The 22393-nt window shown below is 46.6% G+C and overlaps 1 protein-coding gene across 2 annotated transcripts in view; it reads left to right on the plus strand.

Annotated features, from left to right (window-relative positions):
* MKS1 (MKS transition zone complex subunit 1) overlaps positions 1–22393 on the plus strand; it is a 389790-nt gene that overhangs the window by 267862 nt on the left and 99535 nt on the right. For both annotated transcript variants that reach the window (XM_078679578.1, XM_078679577.1), the window contains exon 9: positions 12950–13006. In XM_078679578.1, the coding sequence (XP_078535704.1) occupies positions 12950–13006 (57 nt within the window). The remainder of the gene's footprint in view (positions 1–12949; positions 13007–22393) is intronic.

A 22393-nucleotide genomic window follows, 5' to 3' on the forward strand; every position in this document is an offset into this window, starting at 1 on the left:
ATTGTTCTGCCTTTCTGTGCAAAATACAATTCATCATATAAATATTTTGAAAAGACTTTGTTTCTATTTGCTTTTGAGGACTTTTTTTTTACTTTTAGCATAAACCTCCCAATAGCACATGCTATGTCTAAATTGCGCATTTCCATTAAAGGTTCTACAGCTTATGAACGATTTTTGATATCGTACTTTACAAAAATTGGTTGTAAAAACATTTTCCTTGCATCCAGGACCTTCCGGCAGTCCAATAATGTGTGCAAAAGGTTGCATTTAGTGCCCAGATTATAGGTTCACTTCATTTTGGAATCATTCATAGCTCTTTTTACCCCATCATTTACATAGCAGGGGTTGATGCCGATCCTCACCTTAGTAATTATTTTGTAAACCAAAGTCTGAAGAGTATATCTATATATGGGAACTGTTGTTCATTTTGCCATGAGTTAACCATAAAACGTACAGATTTTTTCCTCATGAGATATTGTTGATCGTGATCTCAGGAAATTTCTCTCCCCAGTGCCCTGAGTTCCCTCTTATTAGCCTCAATTTGTAAATTCTGTGGGAACAACTTGACCCTCATGTCTGTACAGACATTAGTTATGATTTCCCTCGTCCCCTTTGCCCAATTCAATTCAGTATGCATTATCTAATTTCTGCACCACTGTGATATTACTTACTTTTCCCCGCAGCCCAGACGCTGCCAGAATCTTAATTGCGCAATACGTGCCATCATATCCCATGATACCATTCCGATCTCCAATCTTACCGCATGGATCAGTGAATACCTAAGTAATGATGGTAATGATTTTTCAAGCATTTCCCTTCTTCAGCGTCCCACCCATTTTTGCCTCTTTAGCATTACAATTCTTCTCCATATTGGTACAGAAGTGGTATCATGGGCGTGTACGCTTTTAAAATAGGTCTATCAGACATTTCTCCATAATCTTTGTTATATTTTTTCAAACCGATAACGGAAGGAAGGGCCTCCACTCTCTAGATGACTATGCCATTTTAGGTTTTTCTCAAACCATATCTTTAAATACTTATATTTGTTACCTTTTCTAACTAAACCTTGTTGTTTTTTTCCATGTTTACTACAAGTTTTTATGACTGTAATATTCATTAAACATATTTAGCTTTCTTTGCAGACCTATCTCTGTTTAGTTTCTTATTATGAGATTGTATGCATGAAGTAAACATGTGATGTGTTTTCCATCCAACTTTGGGCTAGCACCCAGCGCAGCGCCCAACACTGACAGTAATTCTGCTATGAATAGGGCGAAAAGTATGAGGGGCCAAAAAGCACTCTTGTCTTATCCCATTTCTGATATGAGACAAGGTGCCCTCTGTATCCAAAATTGCTTGGGCCTAATTGTGGCTTTGTAGCTTTTTGATTATCGTCAGGAGACCTTTGGGGATATTATACCTGATCAACATCTCCCACAGTTTCTTGTAGTCCACCAAATCAAATGCTTCCCGGAAGTCTACGAAGCAGCAGAACAGACTGCCCCTCTGCTCCATAGACTTCCGTGCAATGGACCAGCGGACAAAGCAATGGTCATCTATAGAATGACCCTCCTTAAATCTCCCCCGTTCCGTGGGCACAGTCATATTTACTTCTGCCCAATCCTTGAGTCTTTCCCAAATTATTTTTGCGAATACCTTTTCTCCTACATCCAGTAGGTTGATTAATCCGTAGTTCTTCGGGTCTTTTATGTCTCCCCGTTTATTAATTGGTCTTTTAATTCTCCCTATGACCTAAATTAAGTATACTGAGGAACATTTTTTCGGTTTAACTCATTTTTATAAGCAGTTCCATTGTACATACAGTCGTAGCTCTTCCCTTTAATACACTTGAAACAAGGAAGTATTGACAGGACTCTAATGTTGGCAGGTCTGACATGTCCCACGCTGACGCTTTGCTTCACCCTGGTTATGCGAGTCAGTCCATTTGCTAAAGTATGACTAGGCCTAACTTGAGGAGGGTAAGAACTTGCCTCCCCCCCTGACCCTAAACTATGAAACTTCCTCCTTTCCTCTCCCTTCCCACCCCCCACTGGTATGCAGTTTGCTCCTTCCCCGAATCCTTCATCTCGACCCTGGGCTCTGTGCCATCACTGTGCCTCTGAGTTATCCTCTGGTGCTGTTAGTCGAAGGAGACGCAGGTATTTGGGGCATGTAATCTCATTAAATTCGTTGGACAGTAAGGAGAGAAGGGGTTTCCACACCTCCCTGAAACTGGACCCCGAACCCATAAGAGAGACCTGGATGCGTTCCATACCCAAAATGTACCACAATTTATGGAACCACCCCTTGTGAGTGGGTTCCGTTGGTGTGCCCCACAATGTTATTATGTTTTGCAACGCCGCTCCCCGTGCTAAGCCCATCTGCTTTCCTTTGCAGGACTTCAGTGGGAAGGTAAGGGAATTGGGTAATCCTAGAACCACATAGCTCGGGTATCTCGGAATCTGCGTCTCAAACTGCACGTCAATTTCGTCTAGTATCTTCGGCCAGTACGTAGATAGAACTGGGCAGTCCCATAACAAATGGAGTAGAGTCCCTTCCCCCCAGCATCCATGCCAGCAAGTTGGGCTGCAGTCCGGGTTCCCTTGATTCAGTCGCACTGGTGTCAAATAACTGTATGTAGTTATCTCAAATGTTGTTTCCTTATTGGCAGTGTTCCACGCTGTGAATTTGGCGCTGTAATAGATGTCTCCCCATTCCTTCCTCATCAGATCCCTAACTAATTCTTTCGTCCACTGGCTCTGTCTGGGGGTCGGCTCTGTCTGGGGGTCGGCTCTGTCTGGGGGTCGGCTCTGTCTGGAGGTCGGCTCTGTGGGGGCTGGCTTGCGGAGCATGTCATAAAGTTCAGAGATCAACCTTTTGTCTAATGTCTTTGTGACCAGCCATTTTTCATACTTCGTCAACTTCCTATTCGCCTTGGGGTGCATGTCCGGGTGTAGAAGACAGTGTCGCACATGCATGTATCAATACCGTTCCATTTCTGGAAGTGTGTAATCTTGCCTCACTTGCATGAAGGGAATTATCCAATCTAGATCAAACAGGTGGCCTGCTGTTTTACAAGGTGTGGATTGCCATGCTCAAAAAGCCTTGAGTGTGGTCTGTCGGCCTTATTCAGGAAGGGTACCTTCCACAGAGAGATCTGGGCTAAAGCTCTTTCTTGGAACAGCCACTATTTCTCGGATTCCTCCCCGCTCCATTCCACTAGGTATCTCAGTTGAGATGCTCTATAGTACTCTTCAAGGTTAGGGATCGCCAGCCCTCCCTTCTCTGCCCTCAAGTAGCCTAATTCCCGGCAGATGCGTGGTCTCGCTCCTGCCCAAACTAATTGAAAAATCTCCTTCTGTAAGGCTTTGAGTGTCCCTCTCGGTGGCTTGGCCGGAAGCGTCTGAAACCAGTATAATGCCTTCGGGAGGGTCGACATCTTTATTGCAGTCACTCAGCCCATTAACGACAGCTGGTGTCGCCGCCACGCTAGCAGGTCTTTCGCGATCTATCTAGTGAGTTTGTCATAGTTCGTGGTGATCGTTTGTTGGACCATCGGAGCTAGCTCAATCACCAGGTAGGGGATCAACTTCGTTACTTGAATCTCTAAAAAACGATCTTCCTCCAGCCTGGAGTCCAGCTGGGCCTCGGCCAGGTTTAGGATCTGCGATTTCCCCTCGTTGACCTTAAACACATATACCATTCCAAATACCTCTAACTCTCTTAGGAACGCCAGGACTGACCTCCCTGGGGTGTCGAGTGAGGCCAGGATGTCATCCACAAACAGACTTATGGTATGCCTCTCCCCGCCAACGGGTATGCCCGTGACGTCCGGATTGTCTCGTACCCTCTGTGCCAGCGGCTCTATGTATAGAGCAAACAAGAGGGGGGACAAAGGGCACTCCTGCCTGGTTCCCGTTGAATTGGGAAAGGGCGAGATGAAATCCTGTTGACTCTAATTGAGGCGGTGGGGGAGCTATAGCAGCTCGCTATCCACGCTCTAAAGAGTTCACCTATCCCGAAGTGGACCAGCATGCGTTATGAGATCACCCCAATCAACTCGGTCAAACGCTTTCTCGGCAATGACCGTCAACAGTAATGCATCCATATTCTTGCGGTGGGCCTTGTCTATTAGGTGAAGGATCTGCTTTGTGTTGTCCCCTCCCTGATGATTTTGTATGAATCCCGCTTGGTCTATTATTCCGGGCCTTATCGGACCCGGTCTTGCTGCCAAATTCCCCTTAAACAGTTTGAGGTCCACATTCAAACGGGACACTGGGCGGTACGAGCTGCACTTCGTCTTGTCCTTCCCTGACTTAGGGAGGACCACTATAGACGCTGTCAACATATCGGGAGGAATCGAGCCTGGCCCCACAAATGAATTAAACAAAAATGTCAAGATTGGGGCGAGCAGGTGGCAAAAGGACTTATAGAAGCCCCCAGAGAAGCCATCAGGCCCGGTGACTTAAGAGGTTCAAGACGTGCTATCGCCCCTATCACCTCCTCAATCATCGATCAATCCGGATCGGAGAGTCCAGCGACTCTGCTCAGTTCTTAAGTAGCGCTGCCGTCCGTACCCCTTGCAAGTAGGATGTTGCCCTGCTATCCTATATATCCTCTTTGGAGTATAAGTCTGTGTAAAAGTCCCGGAATGCCCGAGCTATGTCCTCGTTGTCCGTTAAATGCTCCCCACTGTCCGTCTCTATAGTCTGCACCCTCATCTGCTGCTTTTGTGCCCTCCGTTTGCTTGCTAGCATACGTCCTGTCTTGTCCCCACTGCTATAGTAGGAGTGCTTTAGCCTCAGTACTGCATATTCCACCCTGTCTAGATCCAGCCTTGTCAATTGTGCTCGTGCCGCCTTTAACTGCAGCCAGACCTTTGGTGCCCTCGTCCAGCTATGCACTCTTTTCAACTCCAACACCTGTGCTGAGAGCTTAGCCTTTTTTCTTTACGCTCCTTATTGTCCGCCACCGAGATCGCTATTAATTCCCCTCTCACGACCGCTTTCAGGACTCCCCATATCGAGGCTATTGGGGTGTCTGTGAAGTCGTTCATTTCGAGGTACCCTTTGATGCACTTAAGTTAGCTGTGCTTTCACCCCGTCTTTGTGGAGCATCGTTTCCCTCAGCCGCCGGCCCCCCTGTGTTCTCCGTTGCGGTGGCACCTGTAAAGGGACCATCAGGTCATCATGATCGGACAACGCCGCTGGGCAAATGTCCACCTCCCCAACCATCTGATTGATTTCTATCGTTCCCAGTAAGTGATCTAAGCGTGCATATGACTTCTGTGTGTGCAAATAATATGAAAATTGCGACGTGTGTGGATGAGCCTCCCTCCATAGATCCACCAATCCCAGGGACTGCAGCCACTCTCTGCATTCCTGGGATACCTCCCCTATTTGTGAGTGTCGACTACCTGACCTATCCTGTGTCTCATCCATCACTATGTTCAGATCCCCCCTACGATCGTCCAACGTTCTTGAGTTTGCATGGCCTCCATAAGAGGCGATCTCAAAAACTTCTCCTGCCCTGTGTTAGGTGCGTAGACAGATCCTATCAGTAAGTTGTGTCCATCAATCCGGAATACGTGAGCCAGTAGTCTTCCTTTGATCTCGACCACATTCTCCCCCACTGTCCCCTTGAACCTTTTAGCCACTAAGATAGCCACCCCCGCTTTTTTATCTGATGTAGATGAAAAGAATTGTTGTGGAAAGACTCAGGATCTCCATCTATGCCAGTCTTTGGCGAGGAGATGCGTCTCCTGGAGGAGGCATATATCCGCCTCCGAGTTTTCCAGATAAGAAAGGATGGCCCTCCCTTTAATGGGTTTATTAAGGCTTCTCACATTGAGGGTGAGAATCTTCATCGTGGGCCGGGCCATAACTCCCTGTGGGGTGTGTATCTTTGTTAGCATGTCTCGGGATCTGTGTGTTCCTCCCTCCCCCCGTTGTCCCCTCTTCTCCATCTTCCAGTGCCTGCGCTCTTTCAACTCCATGTCAGTTAACTGCATACCAGTGCCCCCCCTCCCTAACCCCAACTGTGCACCCCCGTGATCCCCATATTGTCCAGGGCTCGCCAAACTTGTTCTCGTGTCCTCAGTATTCAGAAAGGTTAGGAGCATCTTACGACCAAAACCCCCTGCCTCCCCGCTCCTGACGGGTTGATCCGCCACCCTCCCAGAACTGCTAATGTCACTTATCTGTCCCTCATTCATCCAGGGTATCCACATGAGGGGATTTTCCTCTAGACAAGGTCTCCAACACCGCTTGTCTTTCTTGCGCCATAGTCGTAGGATCGGGTCTCATCGCTCTCACTCGGTGCTTCGCCTTCGGGTGACCTGGTGCCATCTCTCTCTGGGGGCTTGCTTTGTCTAATCTCTGTCTCCCCTTGCTGTGGGTCCTCAATGCCCAGCACTCAGCAGGTGTCCTGTAGTGAGCGGAGTTGGTGTAATTTGCCTTGCCACTTAAAGATTAGCCGAAATGGGTGTCCCCATGAGTATGGCACCCCCTGTTTCCGGAGATGAGTTGTTTCCACCTAAAACTCCCTCTGCTTCTGGAGAGTTATCAGGGCCAAATCTTGATAGAGGGTGATGGGGGTGATCCTGATATCTTATGGGTTGCTTGTCTCTGGCTGCTCGTAATATACGTTCTTTAATCTGAAAATCCGGGAGATACGCCAGTGTATCCGGCGGGGGTGCTGGTGCTTGGCGCGGGAGTCCCACTCGATGAGCTCTGTCTATTTTTATGTCGAGGTCCAGCACACTCCTGAGGAGACCACGGCCACCTTCCGAGCGCCGTCACAACTGACTCTCTAGGGGTGTGGGCTCGTCGACAGGAGCCCCTGTCCGGTGCGAATCCAGGCAGCAGTGGACTCCTCCCGTCGTTGCTCTCAGTGCAGAGGGCTGAGTGACCAGTTGTCGCGGGCCCATAGGGGGCGGGTCCGGCTGCGCCCTCCGTCTCTGAAGTCATTTCAGCTTGCCTGGCACCTCGTCGGTCGTAGGTTGCCCCCCCTTCATTTGGTACCTGGCTTCGCTCTTTCTGCCCCCTTTGCAGCACACCTTAGGGAGCCCTGGGGACCTATTTCACATGGATGGCCCATGCCCACTCACTGGTTACAGGCCCGCCACTTATGTCTGCCACTCACACTTTTGCCCAATGTAGCGCACTCCGGCCTGCCACCCACTGGTGTGGGCCTTCTTTAAGGTTTCACACAGCTGTAACCACAGCGTCACATAAGTCCCTTTACCTTTCCTGGAGCCCACCTGCTCTCCCAGGGCTCTCTCTTTTTCTGCTCGACACTCCCCATCCTCCTGGGGTCTCTCGGTTTCCCCTCAGCAGGTCTGTGTCCGGGGTACAGGGCCACTCGCCTCGCGATGGCCCTGAATGCAGCCCTGGGCTCCTCTCGCTGGGCCCCCTAAGAGCGAGTGTCCGTCTCACGTTCTCCTTGTGCACCCTACCTTGAAGTTGTGTCTGCGATCCCTCGCTACCAGGCACCTCCTCTCCTGAGTGGGCCCTCGTCCTATATCTGGCAGTTGGATCCGCTCCCTACGCCGTCCCGTCTCCGCCAGCCAATACCTCCGGCTTCCGTACTGTCTGCTGAGCAATGCTTCCACTTGGCCCCCTGGCATCGCAATACCACTAAGGGCCCTCCAGGGCCTTGGCCCCCTGGCTTTCCTCAGGGCTCAGCCGGTGGCACGGCCCGCCTCACGGCCCCAGGTGATCGGATATGGCCCTGCCCTCCCGCACTTCGAGCAGCACCACGTAGTCCTCTCACCGTCTCCCCTTCGTGCTCCTCTGGTCTCAGGTGGGCTCCGCTGGTCCGCTGCTTGCCTATGGTGTGTTCTGGCACCCAGACCGACCTCAGCCGGCCCTCGCCCATCCAGCCGCCATTTTCCTTCCCGGCCTCTCCGCTCTTCTGGACCCCATCTCCTCCGGAGGCGATCCCTCCGCAGCGGTTCTCCCCGATTCTCGAGTGCAATTGGGTCAGGGCATAGACCTTCCCAGCTGGTGCTCTATTTGGAGGGGGAAACTGCTGAAATTTGGGCTGAAATGGGCACACGACAGCAGGGAGACTAGAGCAACACATCCTACCTGCTCACCATCTTGGCCACGCCCCCATGAGTTTTTTTTTTTAAGAATTCTGCCCACCAATTGGGTCGGGTCTTTATAATCACTGCTGGGAGATTGTCTGAGCCAGCAGCTCATGTCCGGGTTAGGTTAGCTATAATTTGTTTAATGTTACTGGTTGTAAAAAGGTCTTTAATGCCCTCCTTAATATCTGTTCAGATTGTGATTCTCAACCTCACTGGTTCAACCAATTCGTTTTCTCCATATATTTCCCTCAGGTACCCCACAACAATCATCTTCTGTCACTACACATTTAAAGACCCCTGTATTTTCCCACAGTTTTCTTGGGCCAGCTTCCAGAATCCTTTATATCTTTCACTTCTATAGCTGCCAATAGTTTTACCCAGCAGCTCTCTTTATACATTATTTTTATTTCTGATAACCATTTTATATTTTTTCCTTAGTTTCTGGAGGTAGTGGAGCATCTCTACATAGTACTTTCCCTTTAGTCTTCTTTTCTTATACTTGCTTTCAATTTTCGACATTCTTCATCAAACTAGGTCTTCTCTTTACTCTGGTTTCTTTTCTTCCTGCAGTCACCTGATCTATTTCTTTTCATGTTGACCCTTAGGCATTCAACGGTTAGATACTTATATTTTCAAACCATCCAATATCATTAGTGGTGGGGATACTTTCTAGTGTTTGGCTCTGCTGAAAGGCGGCTAATTTTCGATATGCTCCTCTGACATACGAGTTGTTAGCCGCCTGTGATAATCCATATGTATGGGGATGTCTATATCTCTTTGTTATTTGTTTCCTCCTAGTGTTTCCATCTTTATTGGGAAGTTATCACTTCACTCCACTCTTACCACCTCAAAACCCCTGACTAGATCAAAGTTCCAGGCATGCTGAAAGATATAATCTATAGGGCACAGTTGGTGGCCTATCTTAAATGTGCGATTCACCGGTTGATCTAGCTCCGTTCTTCCATTTGTGCAAACTAAGCTCATTGAACCAAGAATGTTTTCTAGAACGATATCTTGCCCTACCAAATCAACCTTCAGAAAGATGGTGACGTTTATCTTGTACAACGACAGCAACTTCTTACACCAATGGTCAATCCTATGAGGGTCTAGTTTGTGATTAAAATTGCCCATCACAATGAGCATATCTCTCTGAAAGAGATCAGTCATAGCCGGTGTGTCTTCTTTGAACCTTTCGAGTTCTGTCTCATACTCCTCCTCTTTGCCCTTCTGTATATAGACGCTTACAATGACTATACGATCATACCGTGTGTCGGTGTCCAAAAGGAGCACTTTACAAGCCACCAACCAATTACATTTTGTTTCCAGGGGGACTACCTTCCTCGCAATTTTTGTGGATATCAACGTTATTTGCCCACCAGACGGTCATCCAAATTGCTACCTCTTCACTGACCTATTCTATTGAACATACCATTCATTCATTATGGATTTGTCGCACAACCAGATTTCCTGCAGAGACATTATCTCATTACTGTTAATTAATCCCTAAAAACTTTCCAGTTTCGAGATTCTACTATAACACATTGTTTCTCCCCGTTTCTTTATGATCATTGGATATCGCAATACAAATATGCTTTGTTACTCCATCCGCAGGAGGGTATCATTCTTCTCCCCTCCCTGCTGGCATTTATCTTCCCCTGGTTGTTTATCCCCCCAACCGGCCTAATTATAGAGTGTAGAAGGTCTTTAATTTGTTTCAGTTCCCCCACTATAATTTGAAGCTGGTCATTTTGAGTTCCTAAAATGTAATTATTCATAACCAATTCCTCCAGCAGGCCTTGCAGGGTCTTTTGCAGGATCAACATTACTTCTAAGATTTAGGCACTTAACGTTCCTGCTTGGTTATGGATTAGTTCGAGGATAGTTTGCTATGATGGGAGGCAATTCCATTATTTCACCCTGCTCAAGATTTTCTCTGTAGGGTTATTGCACTCCTTACTATGAGAATCGCAGTCTACGCCTCTCCCCTCACTCTCTCCTTCTGATTTTGGGTCTCTATAGAGGGGAAGAGTTGGGGGCGATGAGGATAGCCTTGGGTCCAAGAGGATCTCAGATATATCGGAATGAGTTTGGTAGGGTGACTCAGAGGATGCCAGACTGGCGAATGTTGGTTGTTTTTCTCTGCACAGTTGTGATTCTGATAGCGGTTGATTCATTTTTAAAATGTTTTCCCACAAAGTCTTTAAACGTCTTCATGACTGATGTTCCCCCCTTTTTTTTTTTTTTGCACCCTCTCCCTCAACCTCTCCCCCAGGCTTGCTTTGCTGGGGGGTTTTATTTGGAGGCGTTTTTTTCCAATTTGTGCCTCTGTTTCATGGGGTTGATTTTCCAAGTGGCCATTTATTTCTTCCCTTCTTTGTCTGGTTCTCTTCCCTTTTCATTCTCGTTTTCTTCCCTTTTCTCTACCCCCACTTCATTATTGTCCGGCTTTTTGTGGTTATTTAGTCATTTGCGTGACATTGTTCTTCCTGGTGCTGTGTCCTTTTTGCTGGATGTTCACCTTCCCCTTGTACTTGTGCTTTTTCAGGCAAGTCTTTTCCGGAGCACTTTCTGCTCAGATTTCCTTAAGGTGGCCTTGGGATACTTTCCTTTTATTACCAATACATGCGCTGCCACGCGTCCTCCTTGTACTTACCTCTGCCCACCCACTATGTGCTACGTTGCACTTCTGAATGTTACCAACATCAGAGACCATCAGACCAGTTGGTTCCTTGTTTCTTATTATTACTTATTAATTGCTCCCAGTTCCAGATCCCCTAGTGTGCTATGTTGTAGTTGTACTTATTGTGGTGCCAGGGCGCGCCCTAATGCACACAAACCCCCGAGAGGGTCCAACAAAATCGCACGCACAATACACCCGCTCTCCTACCAGTTTCCAGTTCCAGTTGAGCTCACAGCTGCAGCATTCCGTTCTGCTCTCGCCACTCAGGGCGGTTTCCCTGCCTCCTCTCTTGGCTCGGGACCAGTGTGTTGGGGCACCGGAATGTCTGCTAGTTTTTCCTGCAGCTTCTTTCAATCCTGCCACGATTTCGTCGGTCGTCCGCAGGTGAGCAGCAGACAGTACAGACGAGGCAGCTTTGCGTCAGAAGCAGCATAGCGACGTAGCCTCAGAGAGCAGAGTACTGTCACTCGTCAGACCCGTTCACGAAAAACGGGTAGATGGTTGGGTCACATAATGCGAGTCAATCAGAAAAAGTACTAGGACGCCTTAACACAAGTGCCATGTTCTGGGGAGGCAGTTAAAAAAAAAAAGTATCCGTTCTTTTCATTTTACAGTACAGGCAGTAACATATCCATATTGATTTGCACCGCGACTGTCAGCATCTTGACAGCTCTGGCATCAGCATGAGATTGATCAGGGAAGAGAGCAACAAAGGCCCTAGGAACGTGAGTACTATTTCAGGGTAACACCGCAGTCTTTTCCTGGCATCAGCATCTTGACGATACTATCATCTACAACAGATGGGAGTATTGAGGTGAAAATAGAGGATAAACCAACTTGAAGAAAAAGAGCAAACGCACACTGATCCTTTTAACAATTCCACCACTCCACCATGTTTATAGCTTCATTCCTGCTATTTTTGGCCTTCAGCGCTGTCAGATGTATTATGCACGCCACTTTCTTGAGAGCCAATTACCCATCACAAGGGCAAATAAAGAGTTTGGCAGGATGCTTGCCTGGATTTCTGATGGGATCTTTACACCATAAAATATACAGTAACTGGTGGACATTAAGAACTAGGAACTCTTGAATATGCATGTGCTACCAGTGCTGATAGCATAATTCATGAAATGTAAACAGAAGGGATCAATCAATCAATCAATCAATCAATCAATCAGGTCATTTATAGAGCGCACTACTCACCCGTAGGGTCTCAAGGCGCTGGGTTGGGGGGGGGATGCCGTTACTGCTCGAACAGCCAGGTCTTGAGCTTCTTCCTGAAGGAGAGGTGGTCTTGGGTCAGGCGCAGGTCGGTTGGGAGTGAGTTCCAGGTCTTGGCGGCCAGGTAGGAGAAGGACCTTCCTCCTGTTGTCGCTCTTCGGATGCGGGGGACGGCGGCGAGGGCGTGGCTGGTTGATCTGAGGAGGCGCTTGGGAGTGTAGAAGTTGATCCGGTTGTTGAGGTAGCTCGGGCCTTGGTCGTGTAGGGCTTTGTGCGCGTGGGTGAGGAGACGGAAGGTGATTCTCTTGTTGACCGGGAGCCAATGCAGATCTCTCAGGTGTCCGGAGATGTGGCTGCGTCGGGGGATGTCGAGGATGAGTCTGGCCGAGGCGTTCTGGATCCGCTGGAGTCTCTTCTGGAGCTTGGCGGTGGTTCCGGCGTAGAGGGCGTTGCCGTAGTCCAGTCGGCTGGTGACGAGGGCCTGGGTGACCGTTTTCCTCGTCTCGGTGGGGATCCACCGGAAGATCTTACGTAGCATGCGCAGGATGTTGAAGCAAGACGAGGAGACGGCGTTTACTTGTCTGGTCATGGAGAGGGAGAGTCCAGGATGAAGCCCAGGTTGCGTGCGTGGTCCGTCGGTTTGGGTGCGGTGCCCAGGGCGGGGGGCCACCAGGAGTCGTCCCAGGCAGAGGGCGAGGAGCCCAGGATGAGGACCTCCGTCTTGTCCGAGTTCAGTTTCAGGCGGCTGGTCGTCATCCATTCGGCTACATCTCTCATCCCTTCGTGCAGGTTGGCTCTGGCGGTGGCGGGGTCGTTGGTCAGGGAGAGGATCAGCTGGGTATCCTGTATCTAGAACTGGCCTTGGGAAAAGGATCCAGCTAAAGCCCACTTAATCCATGTATAATCAGATTAAAGAAGTGTGTAAGACTCATCATTCTTTACCTTTCTCTTTCCAGCTGTATAATCGACATAGAGAATATCTAAGCAGTCTGGTGGGCACCGACTTTGAAATGGTGAGTGTTTAACTTGCATCAATGGGATCACCTTGCATTTCTTGTAATGGTCAACAAGTGTCAAAAGGTGTATGTCAAAAATTGAATACATGCCCATATATTGCTACATCAAATTTTAATCTACACTCTTGTACTACACGTGTATTGTTAAACATGTATTGCGATCACCTTTTGCCACTTGCTTGTAAATACTATTGTCATGTACAATTTAATATAAATGCATTTTTTTCTAAAAAAAGAAGACAAAAACATGTATTGCTGCTCACTTTGCATGTTGGTTTTGTAATGTGCTAGTCTGAAGCCTTTGGCCACGCCAATATTAATGTATCCCAGCAAATGTAGAGAAGAAAACCGATGACCACAGCTCCACATAAGGTGTGTACACGCTGTCTTTATGATCTACATTTTCCAGGGGTGTCACGTATGCCGTACCATTTCAGCCATGGGCATTTTTGCTTTGACCCCCATGGAATACCACCTCACTCGGACAGTGGCCCACTTCAGTCTTTCTGGTAAAGTTCCTCTACAGCATTAATCTTGCATCCTCTGCCAACAAGCATGCGCTTGACATGCTAGCTCTCAGGACATTATAGAAATAATGACATTCATTTAATGTGGACTTTGGCAAGTTGGTGAATTACAGAGTTAGAGAAATACGTATTTGTTTCTGGACCCAGCAGCTTCACATGCTGCAAGGACAGTGGCTATCTGCCCTCCTCTCTGGACACACCATAGCAGATTTTGTCCTGTGCTAAGCACCATAATATTCTCAAGTATATAGACCGTGTACAGAACAAGCTGTGCCCTGAGTGCAGCTCATGGTAGGATGTCACATCCTGTGTATAAAGTGCAGCATAACACAGACTGCAAACGGAGTGGGACATTCTACTCCCAATTTTCCAGCATAGGGGAAACCTCCAAATCATTACTTCTATATGAGGGCAATATACTGCTTACGTCTACCTATCACCCAACTATAAGCGTTCTTAAAGCTATCAGAAGTCATTGCTTCAGCATCATTCCAAGCCAGTGATTCTTCACTATTTGTTGGAAGCCGGAGTCCCAGACCCGCACTCAACGTTATGCCAAGTAGGGACACCGTTTCAGATAGCCCTGCTCACCCCCATAGTAGCTTGGTACAAGCAGCCAGGCCTAGCTCCAAGGCACGAGTGTACAGTATGTGCAACCACACTCACAGCAACCCACTGGTGACACCACAAATGGACCCCACACGAGATTGATAAAATGAGTATAAACGTTATATAAAAAGATATACGATCAGACCACACAATACAAAAGCCAACATATAATAAAGAGTAATATAGTTCCGGCTGGCAGGTAGGTTGAAATCCCAACCACTGTTTTCAAAATGCTATGCTGGTCGCAATGCTAGAATCATGTTGCAATGGATAAACAATAGTGCGCTGCGTAACAATACAATCCTGTGGTGTGCAAAGGAGAAATAATACAATGCGTAACGATACACCCCGGTACCTTGCAATGGGAGAAATAATGCAATGTGTACCGCTACAATCGTGTACTTTGCAATTAAGGTATAATGCAATGCGTAGCTAAAATCATGTACTTTGCAATGAAGAACTAATGCAATGCATACTGGTACAATCCTGTACTTTGCAATGGAGAAATAATGCAATCCGTAGAGCTACAATCGTGTACTTCATTATGCAGAAATAATGTCAGGCGTCATAAGACAGTCCGGCAGTTCGTTAGCAGCAATATTGGCAATGTGTATTAAGACAGTCAGCCTCTTCGATAACAGTTGCCCCCTACACGTATCAACGATGACATAAAGTACAGCTTCTCACTCTGGCCCCAGTACTGCCAGTGCTTTGTTCAGTATGGGCCCCAATCTGAGCCGAAGTACAGGCTCACGTCGCCAGAAGGACTGAGAGGCAGAGAGAGTGTCCCTCCGAGCCCGCACCATGCCCAGGCAGTGATCCACGTTACCTGGGGGCGAGACCCCACTCTCCTCCTTCAGCGAACTGGGCCTTCCGTACAGAACTGTCTCAATGGACCTCAGCAGCTTGGCCTGGCAGCTCAGCTTCTCCGGGGCTGCTAGTCCGGGCCGCGACTGTTAGGAAGGTCTCAGGTGGCCACAGGGCACATGTACCCCACGCCTCTGAGATTACGTTACTCCGGGTGCACGTTAACCACAGCACCCTCTGGGTCTCCTCTGGCACGAAGCCACACACACAACGCGGATGGAATTTCACGTCGACTCCGAGTGCATGTTCACCAGGCAATCCTTCCTGCGGTCTCAATTGGCACCAAGACACGTACAACGCGCTGCAGACTCTCTTTCTTCCGGTGAACACAATGATCAGCCGATCACCTCCACAGTCCCAGGTTTCAGTCCAGACGTCCTCCTCCTCGTCCTCGCTTCGGTCTTGCCGTGCTGCTCTGCTCACTGTCGGTGGTTCTTCGCTTCCCGCTGTCTCCTGCCACGAGTCGGCTGCTTCGAACGCCTCTCCTTCTCTTCCGAGGGTTTTTCTACCTTCCGGCTTGTTGTCCGTACCATCACTTCCGGGGTCAGAGGCGGCCGTTTCCGGGTCATCACTTCCGGGGTCGCGGGCGATTGTTTCTGGTCCTCCGGGCTCTGTTGTCGATGTCGGTTCCTGCAGGGGGAGAAAGAGAGAAGGAGTCCTGGGTGACCGGGAGGTTATGTGACCGGGCGCGGGGGACAGGACCCCTGCGCTCGGACGACGCTGCGAGGAGGTAAGGGCAGCTTCTTCTCCACACTATCATTCTTTTCTACTAGGAAGAGAACTAGGAGGGATGGATAATTGTTCATGAAGTGGTTTTTCTATGCTTCTGTCCTCTTCACTGCAATGTTACTTGCTTTTATTGTGACTCATTATGTTGGTACGGGGTCAGTTGTTAAGTTTTAGTTCCATATTCATTGTTTCGTTTTCTGTTTAAGAACTATCCCACATTGTGCCAGAGTCCAATTTAGTGGGATCAAATGCCTTTAGTTTTAAACTGTGTTCCCTGCACCGCCATGTCTTTAATTGTAGATGCTAGTTCTGTGCCATTTACTTACATATGTTACAACCCTTTACAAGGAATTACTCCACCAACGCCAAATAGAGGAAATTGTGGCCACAGTTTTATTTTTGATGTGATGAATAGTTTTATCCAGGCTTAAATACTGGCATACATATACTCTAACATATTGTTATTACAAACATTTAATAAAATAGGATAAGTTCATAGATTTAACTTAATTAAAGCAATGCAAAAATATTTTGCCTCATTAAAGGTGGCGCACACATGTATGACGCACAAGTAATTTAAGAAGATCTTAGAAATAACAATAGCGAGTAGGTAACCAGGAGGTGATGTAATACCAGCAATTCTCTACCAATTAAGAACATTCAAGTGACACATGCCTAATATACACCAACATTATAAAATCACATTTGGATAGTTTTCTTAAGGAGTTGATTAAATTAAACTCAGTCTTTTATGCTGTTATTCAAAGAGGTCCACCGTGTGCCTTCTCAAAAGACCCTATTTGAATATAGCTGGGTCCAAACTGAGGAGGCATGGTGTACAAAGTATAATGGACTGCAATGCAGCCCGAGTAATCATCTGAGATTAATTCAAGCTTTCCATACATCACTTTTTATATAGTGTAGTATGTTGCACTATTTGGGGTGGGTATACCCAGATGTAGGTCCCGTACACACTGTGTCACTGGAACTAAGCTACACCCGGTTTCCCAGTGATCCACTATATTTATGCAGCCACTCCATGACTGAGCCATGGACTACCTAGCCATTCAAAAACCTTCGTTTCTAACCAATCTTTAGTCAACAAGCCAAGATAATTATTTTTCTAGACTATCTTGAATAGCAAACTCATGTAATACCAAGTATATTTTTTACTACTTAATCATGTTATCTTTACCTTGCGTTTTCATGGGTCAGTCTCAATCTTTTCCTGAAACAATACGCTTTCCAGCAAATTAGTTGGCGTTGTTGTCTGAAGGGTGTATGAATTAAAATGAGCTTATCATACATGTAAAAAACTCCTACATATTGATGCTGCTGATTTTGGGGTTCAATCCAGTGATAGCTAGAAATTTGGAATTTAGATCGCCAATAAGAAGATTGAATAAAAGTGGTGTAAGGAAAACCCCTAGCCCTCTAGCCGTTGGGTAGTAGGCACTTTCTCAATGTAGTGATATTACAAAACGGACTTAGGTAAATATGATCTAGAACAGTGGTTCACTGTGGGTAGATTGCAAGCAAAACCGTAAAATGATGTCTAAATGAAAGATTTTTCTGCCAATGCTATTTGTTTTTTGCATTCAAAGAAATGATTTTATTAATAGTCTGATTGGTTTTGGGTCCTCATCAAGTCAGATCACTTATCCCGCAGTGAAGGAGAGTTCCTTAGCATTTCTCATTCTGGGGTCTATAATTTAATTTGGATAGCATGCTAACCCTGGATGGGAAATTGCAAAGGGGTAATTTTTAGGTCTCGGCCTGATCCAGCGCATGCGTTGGTCTGGCCGAGACATTTAGTAGCTGCTTTGAGAAGTGCTACTTTGCGGGTGATCAGCTTGCTAGAACGCGCACAGGCGCGTGCGACGTGCACAACACTTTTCCACGTCGCGCGTGCGCACGCGTGCACCACTCGTGTTTTTTTTTTCTTCACACACACAACTCCCAGTCGGGTCGCGCGGCCAATGACAATGGCCTAATATTGTTTCTATTTTCATGCTAGATAATTGCGCAAATAGGCCCAGCATGATAGTTTGGTAATATGTAAATTGCTTATTCACACATCGGGCATTTGTACTGCATCCTCCTCCCCATAATAGGCGGCACTTAGTTTCAATCTTGTCATGGCTTGCTGGATCATGATCACTTATGTGCATGTTGTGCATGCGTTTCTAGTAGTAGGCACCCTTTTAGGTTAACTATTTATATCACTGGCCATCATGATATGAGGGGTTATTGTTCTCTTAATTCCATGGGTCACAAATCTTTGAGGGTCTTGGTTGTGCTTGAATCTGTATGTGCATCAAGACGGCTTCATTATAGGTGTGGATAGTATTTTCTTCTTTTGCAGCAAACACTCTCGCAACTCGCTATCTACTGTAGTGACCAATCCCTTATTCTCGGTTGGTGTTAGCAGTAGCTTTATCAACACGGCGATTTCGGCATTATTCCATTACTCGGTTTCATATATACAGGATATTACATTTATAATTATCATCACAATGTGGAATTCCTTTTCTGTTCGGCAATGTGTACATATCACAATTTAATATTTGCTAACAACACACTGCATGTTAATATCTGAATTGGTGGATATATCCTTTTTTTGCATATGTTTTTTGTTATTTGTTTGAAGGTAGCTACGGAATATGCATATCACATTGCTTCTTTTCATGAATCTTTCCCCTCTTTTGTGTGACATGCACCACACTAAGATCGCTCAGTATTAGCCGCATGTGATCCTTACGTGCATTCATAATCACTTTTGAGACGTTCTGCGCATGTGCAGTCCATTATTTAAAGTCCGATTCCATGCTTGTTTAAGGCCGCATTTATCGAGGGACGCGGAGCAATTTTCAGGACGCTATTGTCACATTGGTGAGTTTTCGGCATGGGACTGAGTAGGGATTTCTTGCCCCCTTTTTAACTTGGACAGTACTTAATGGGTATGTTGCCACCTTTAACACCGTGCAATGCCGCAACCAGCAGTAATTATGTTAATGTTCTGTCCGTGTAACATTTTGTGACAGTCCTGTGGCGTTCTTACAGGCCAGAAAGACGCGCGCACCACTCGGCGTTTTTGTTTTCCACACACACAACTCCTGGCCAAGTTGCGCGGCCAATGCTTGTTACAATCAATGAACGAATCCAAGCAGACTGCTTAGAGAGGGCCACTGCACACCAGATACAAACGTTCCTGCTCACAATCCCTTGAATAATAAATATATGCCTCCCAGCCTTCGGAAGAGGCATTACAGTGTTATTGCTTTCATTTCGCTCTTCCTTTCCACACTTGAAAAACTCTATACTCACACTTTCTAATTAATTCCCCTGGGCAGGCGGCACACTGTTTTCCGGAGCTATGGCCTCCAGATTAAGGTCTAACACCTTTGAAAATACTCCTCCTCGCCTCCCCCGATCGAGCTATTCACTCAGGAACGGCGCTATGGCATTGAAGCAATGCCCAATTAGGCTAACGTCCCTTGTTGTGAGACAAACTAACTGTCGCGCTGTGAAGTAATTCGGTTGACCAGTGTATTGAATTGTTTATGTAATGTTTGAGAAGAAAATATGCATTTTTTAAAAATCATTGTTGCAGTGTAGATGTTGTTATGTATACATGCAACTCAAAGGTATGCGCACACTGAGAAAGACAGTCATTTTTTTTGCTTTTTGTATCATTCCGCAATAATGGACTTTTTTCTCAGTGAGCGTAGTATGCATTCATGGCCAGTATTAAAAAAACAAAAAAACAGGCAGCGCAGAGCTCCTTGAAAATACAGAAGTGTAAAGGTAAGAACCAATGATGCCAATAACGACGGTATTAATTAGCTTTGATCCCTGCCCATATACAACATTTCTTAATATTGATTAGATTACTAATCTTTTCAAATAACAATCTGCACAGATGGAAATCTTTTCGATGCAACATATACGCTTATATGCACAAGTCACATAGTTGAAACAATATGCATATTATTAAAAGGTAAGGACATCGCACGTTTCATTAAGAACAAGCATTGGCATGCCCAATAGGTCTCGCTTTTGGGACCTTCTAAGTATTTAGTTATGCAGCACAATATCCTTGGTGCAACCACATCAACTATTGCGTGGCTAAACACTTATAAGGTCCCATAGGCGAGACCTATTGGCTATGCCAATGCTTGTTGAAACAAGTGAAAGGTGCTAAATGGTGCAATGTAGGCTAAGTATACATTTCTGGAATATCTCTTCAACTACTTACGTATCAAAAACCTTTTAACATGATCACTAGTAACCTTTTTGAAAGTACCATATGGCTATGAAGAATAAATCCACTTTTTAGTTAGCTTCCCCTCAATTGAAGTTCATTAAATACATCCTCTGAGAAAACCTCAATGCTACTGTCCCATTTAAGGAGATGGTCTTTAAATCCTACCATGTTTTGACCAGTGTCCTTAGAAATGTACTATTTCCTAGTAAATTTCCCAAATATTCTGTGAGAATAGCCTTCAAAACCCATGTAAATAACTAATTAATTGGTTTTAAAAGCAATTGTAACTTGACATGAACTGTGGTTCGGTTAAATAGAGAAAGATTTTCCATGTGATTAGATCATTGCATTTATTATCATTCTAATTAGGAAAACTTAAATTACATCATTAAAATGCCTTTGTTTGTATTACCAGTTTATCATTCATTTTCCAATCATTTTGCCAGAATGAATTTGGTTGTAGTTTGGTTGTTGATAATTTCCTACAAAAGATTGTGGATCCTTAATCTAGAGGATAGCCAGCCCTTGGGGTAATTTTGCTGTTGTTTCATTATACTTCTTATGTACGAAATTAGAGCTCAGAGGCTCACATGCACTTGAAAAGATTCCTACCAGAGCCCCTCAAATTCCTTTTTTTTTGTTTCCATGTGCCCTCTTCTCTTGTCGCACTGTGGTTCCCATTACAAGTGGGTTGGTATGCCCATTTTCAGCCAAAATGTTATTTCCAAGCACATATCCACATCTTAAAAGTAGATAAAATATACTCTCAGAAAGAGGCTAGGTAAGTGGGGAAAATAATCCGATAAAGGTGTGGTCATGGACCTGCCCTCTCCTACAGCAGCTTCACTGTTGTGCCGCTGTCGTTGGTAGGTGGCTAGCAGGGGTTTCTCCCATCGCCCTCTTTCCTGCCGCTGCTCCCCAGTGGCCCCTCCCCCTTACCGCCCGCTCCCAGCTGAGCTTCCCTCCCGCTTCACTATATAATGGCAGCCACGCACATCTTCCACAGAGATGTCGCCATCGCACCAGAACTACGACGCACCATCAACACCACCTTTGATTCTGGCACCTTCCCCGACAACCGGCAACGCGCAGAAGTTAAGCCCCTGCTCAAGAAGCCCTCGGCAGACCCTTCGGACCTCAAGAACTACCGACCCATCTCCCTCCTTCCTTTCGCGGCCAAAGTCACAGAGAAGACCGTCAACGCCCAACTAACTAAATTCTTATTCTGAAGCAACCATAGCACCGAAACCACCCTACTCGCCGCCACAGACAACATCCTCACCCTCCTCGACCAAGGCCACACAGCGGCCTTGATCATACTCTACTTCTTCAGCCATTGACACCGTCTCCCACCACACACTCACCGACAGACTCCACGACGCTGGCATTCGGGGAACCGCCCACAAATGACTCTGCTCCTTCCTCACTGGCAGGACCCAGAGAATCAGGTTGCCATCCTTCTTCTCCAAACCCACAGAGATCAACTGCGGAGTGCCTCAAGGATCGGCACTCAGCCCTATGCTCTTCAACATCTACATGGCCCCCCTCGCTGTCATCGTCAGACAGCACAGATTCAACATAGTCTCCTACGCCGATGATACCCAGCTCATCCTCACCCTCACCAACACCTGCGAAATCTCCGCTGGCTCCCCGTCCAAAAGAGAGTAACCTTCAAGATACTCAACCACGCCTTCAAATGCCTCCACAACACTGGACCCCAATACCTCAATGAGAGAATCGCCTTCCACGCACCCTAGAGAAACCTCCAATCCGCCGACCTCGCCCTCACCAAAACCCGACACATCCGCAGAGCCAGAACGGGCAGAAGGGCTTTCTCCTACATCGCAGCCAAGACCTGGAACGAGCTCCCGATCAACAATAGACGCGCCCCCTCTCTGAACATCTTCAGGAAGACACTCAAGACCTGGCTCTTCGACTGAACGGAGCGCTGCTTGCACCCCTTCCCACTCCCCAGCACCTTAAGACCCTCACGGGTGAGTAGCACGCTTAACAATTCCCTGATTGAGGTTTGCATGTTATTCTCTATTCCAAGCCAGAACTTTGTAATGGTATGGTATGGTAATGCCAGCTGGTCTTGGCAGTAATTTGTGCGATGTTACCAGACCGTTGTTATCTGGCCACTAATAATTTGGCCCTATTTATGATGTTTCCCTCTCAGTTCATAGACAGCATTTGATCCCTCTAGACTGATATTTGTCAATCAAGCCTACACTATGAGAGGCCAGATTAGCAGGATCTCCTTCGACTCTCATTATTTATGTTCTACTTATTAGGACGTTTGAAAAGACTTCATGTGGGCCTCTTAGACCTGTCCCTACATGTGGGTAAATGTATCTTGGGCAGTACTGTGGCAGTTGTTTTTTT

Source organism: Lissotriton helveticus, chromosome 3_1 (assembly GCF_964261635.1).
Source record: "Lissotriton helveticus chromosome 3_1, aLisHel1.1, whole genome shotgun sequence".
Lineage (NCBI taxonomy): Eukaryota > Metazoa > Chordata > Amphibia > Caudata > Salamandridae > Lissotriton > Lissotriton helveticus.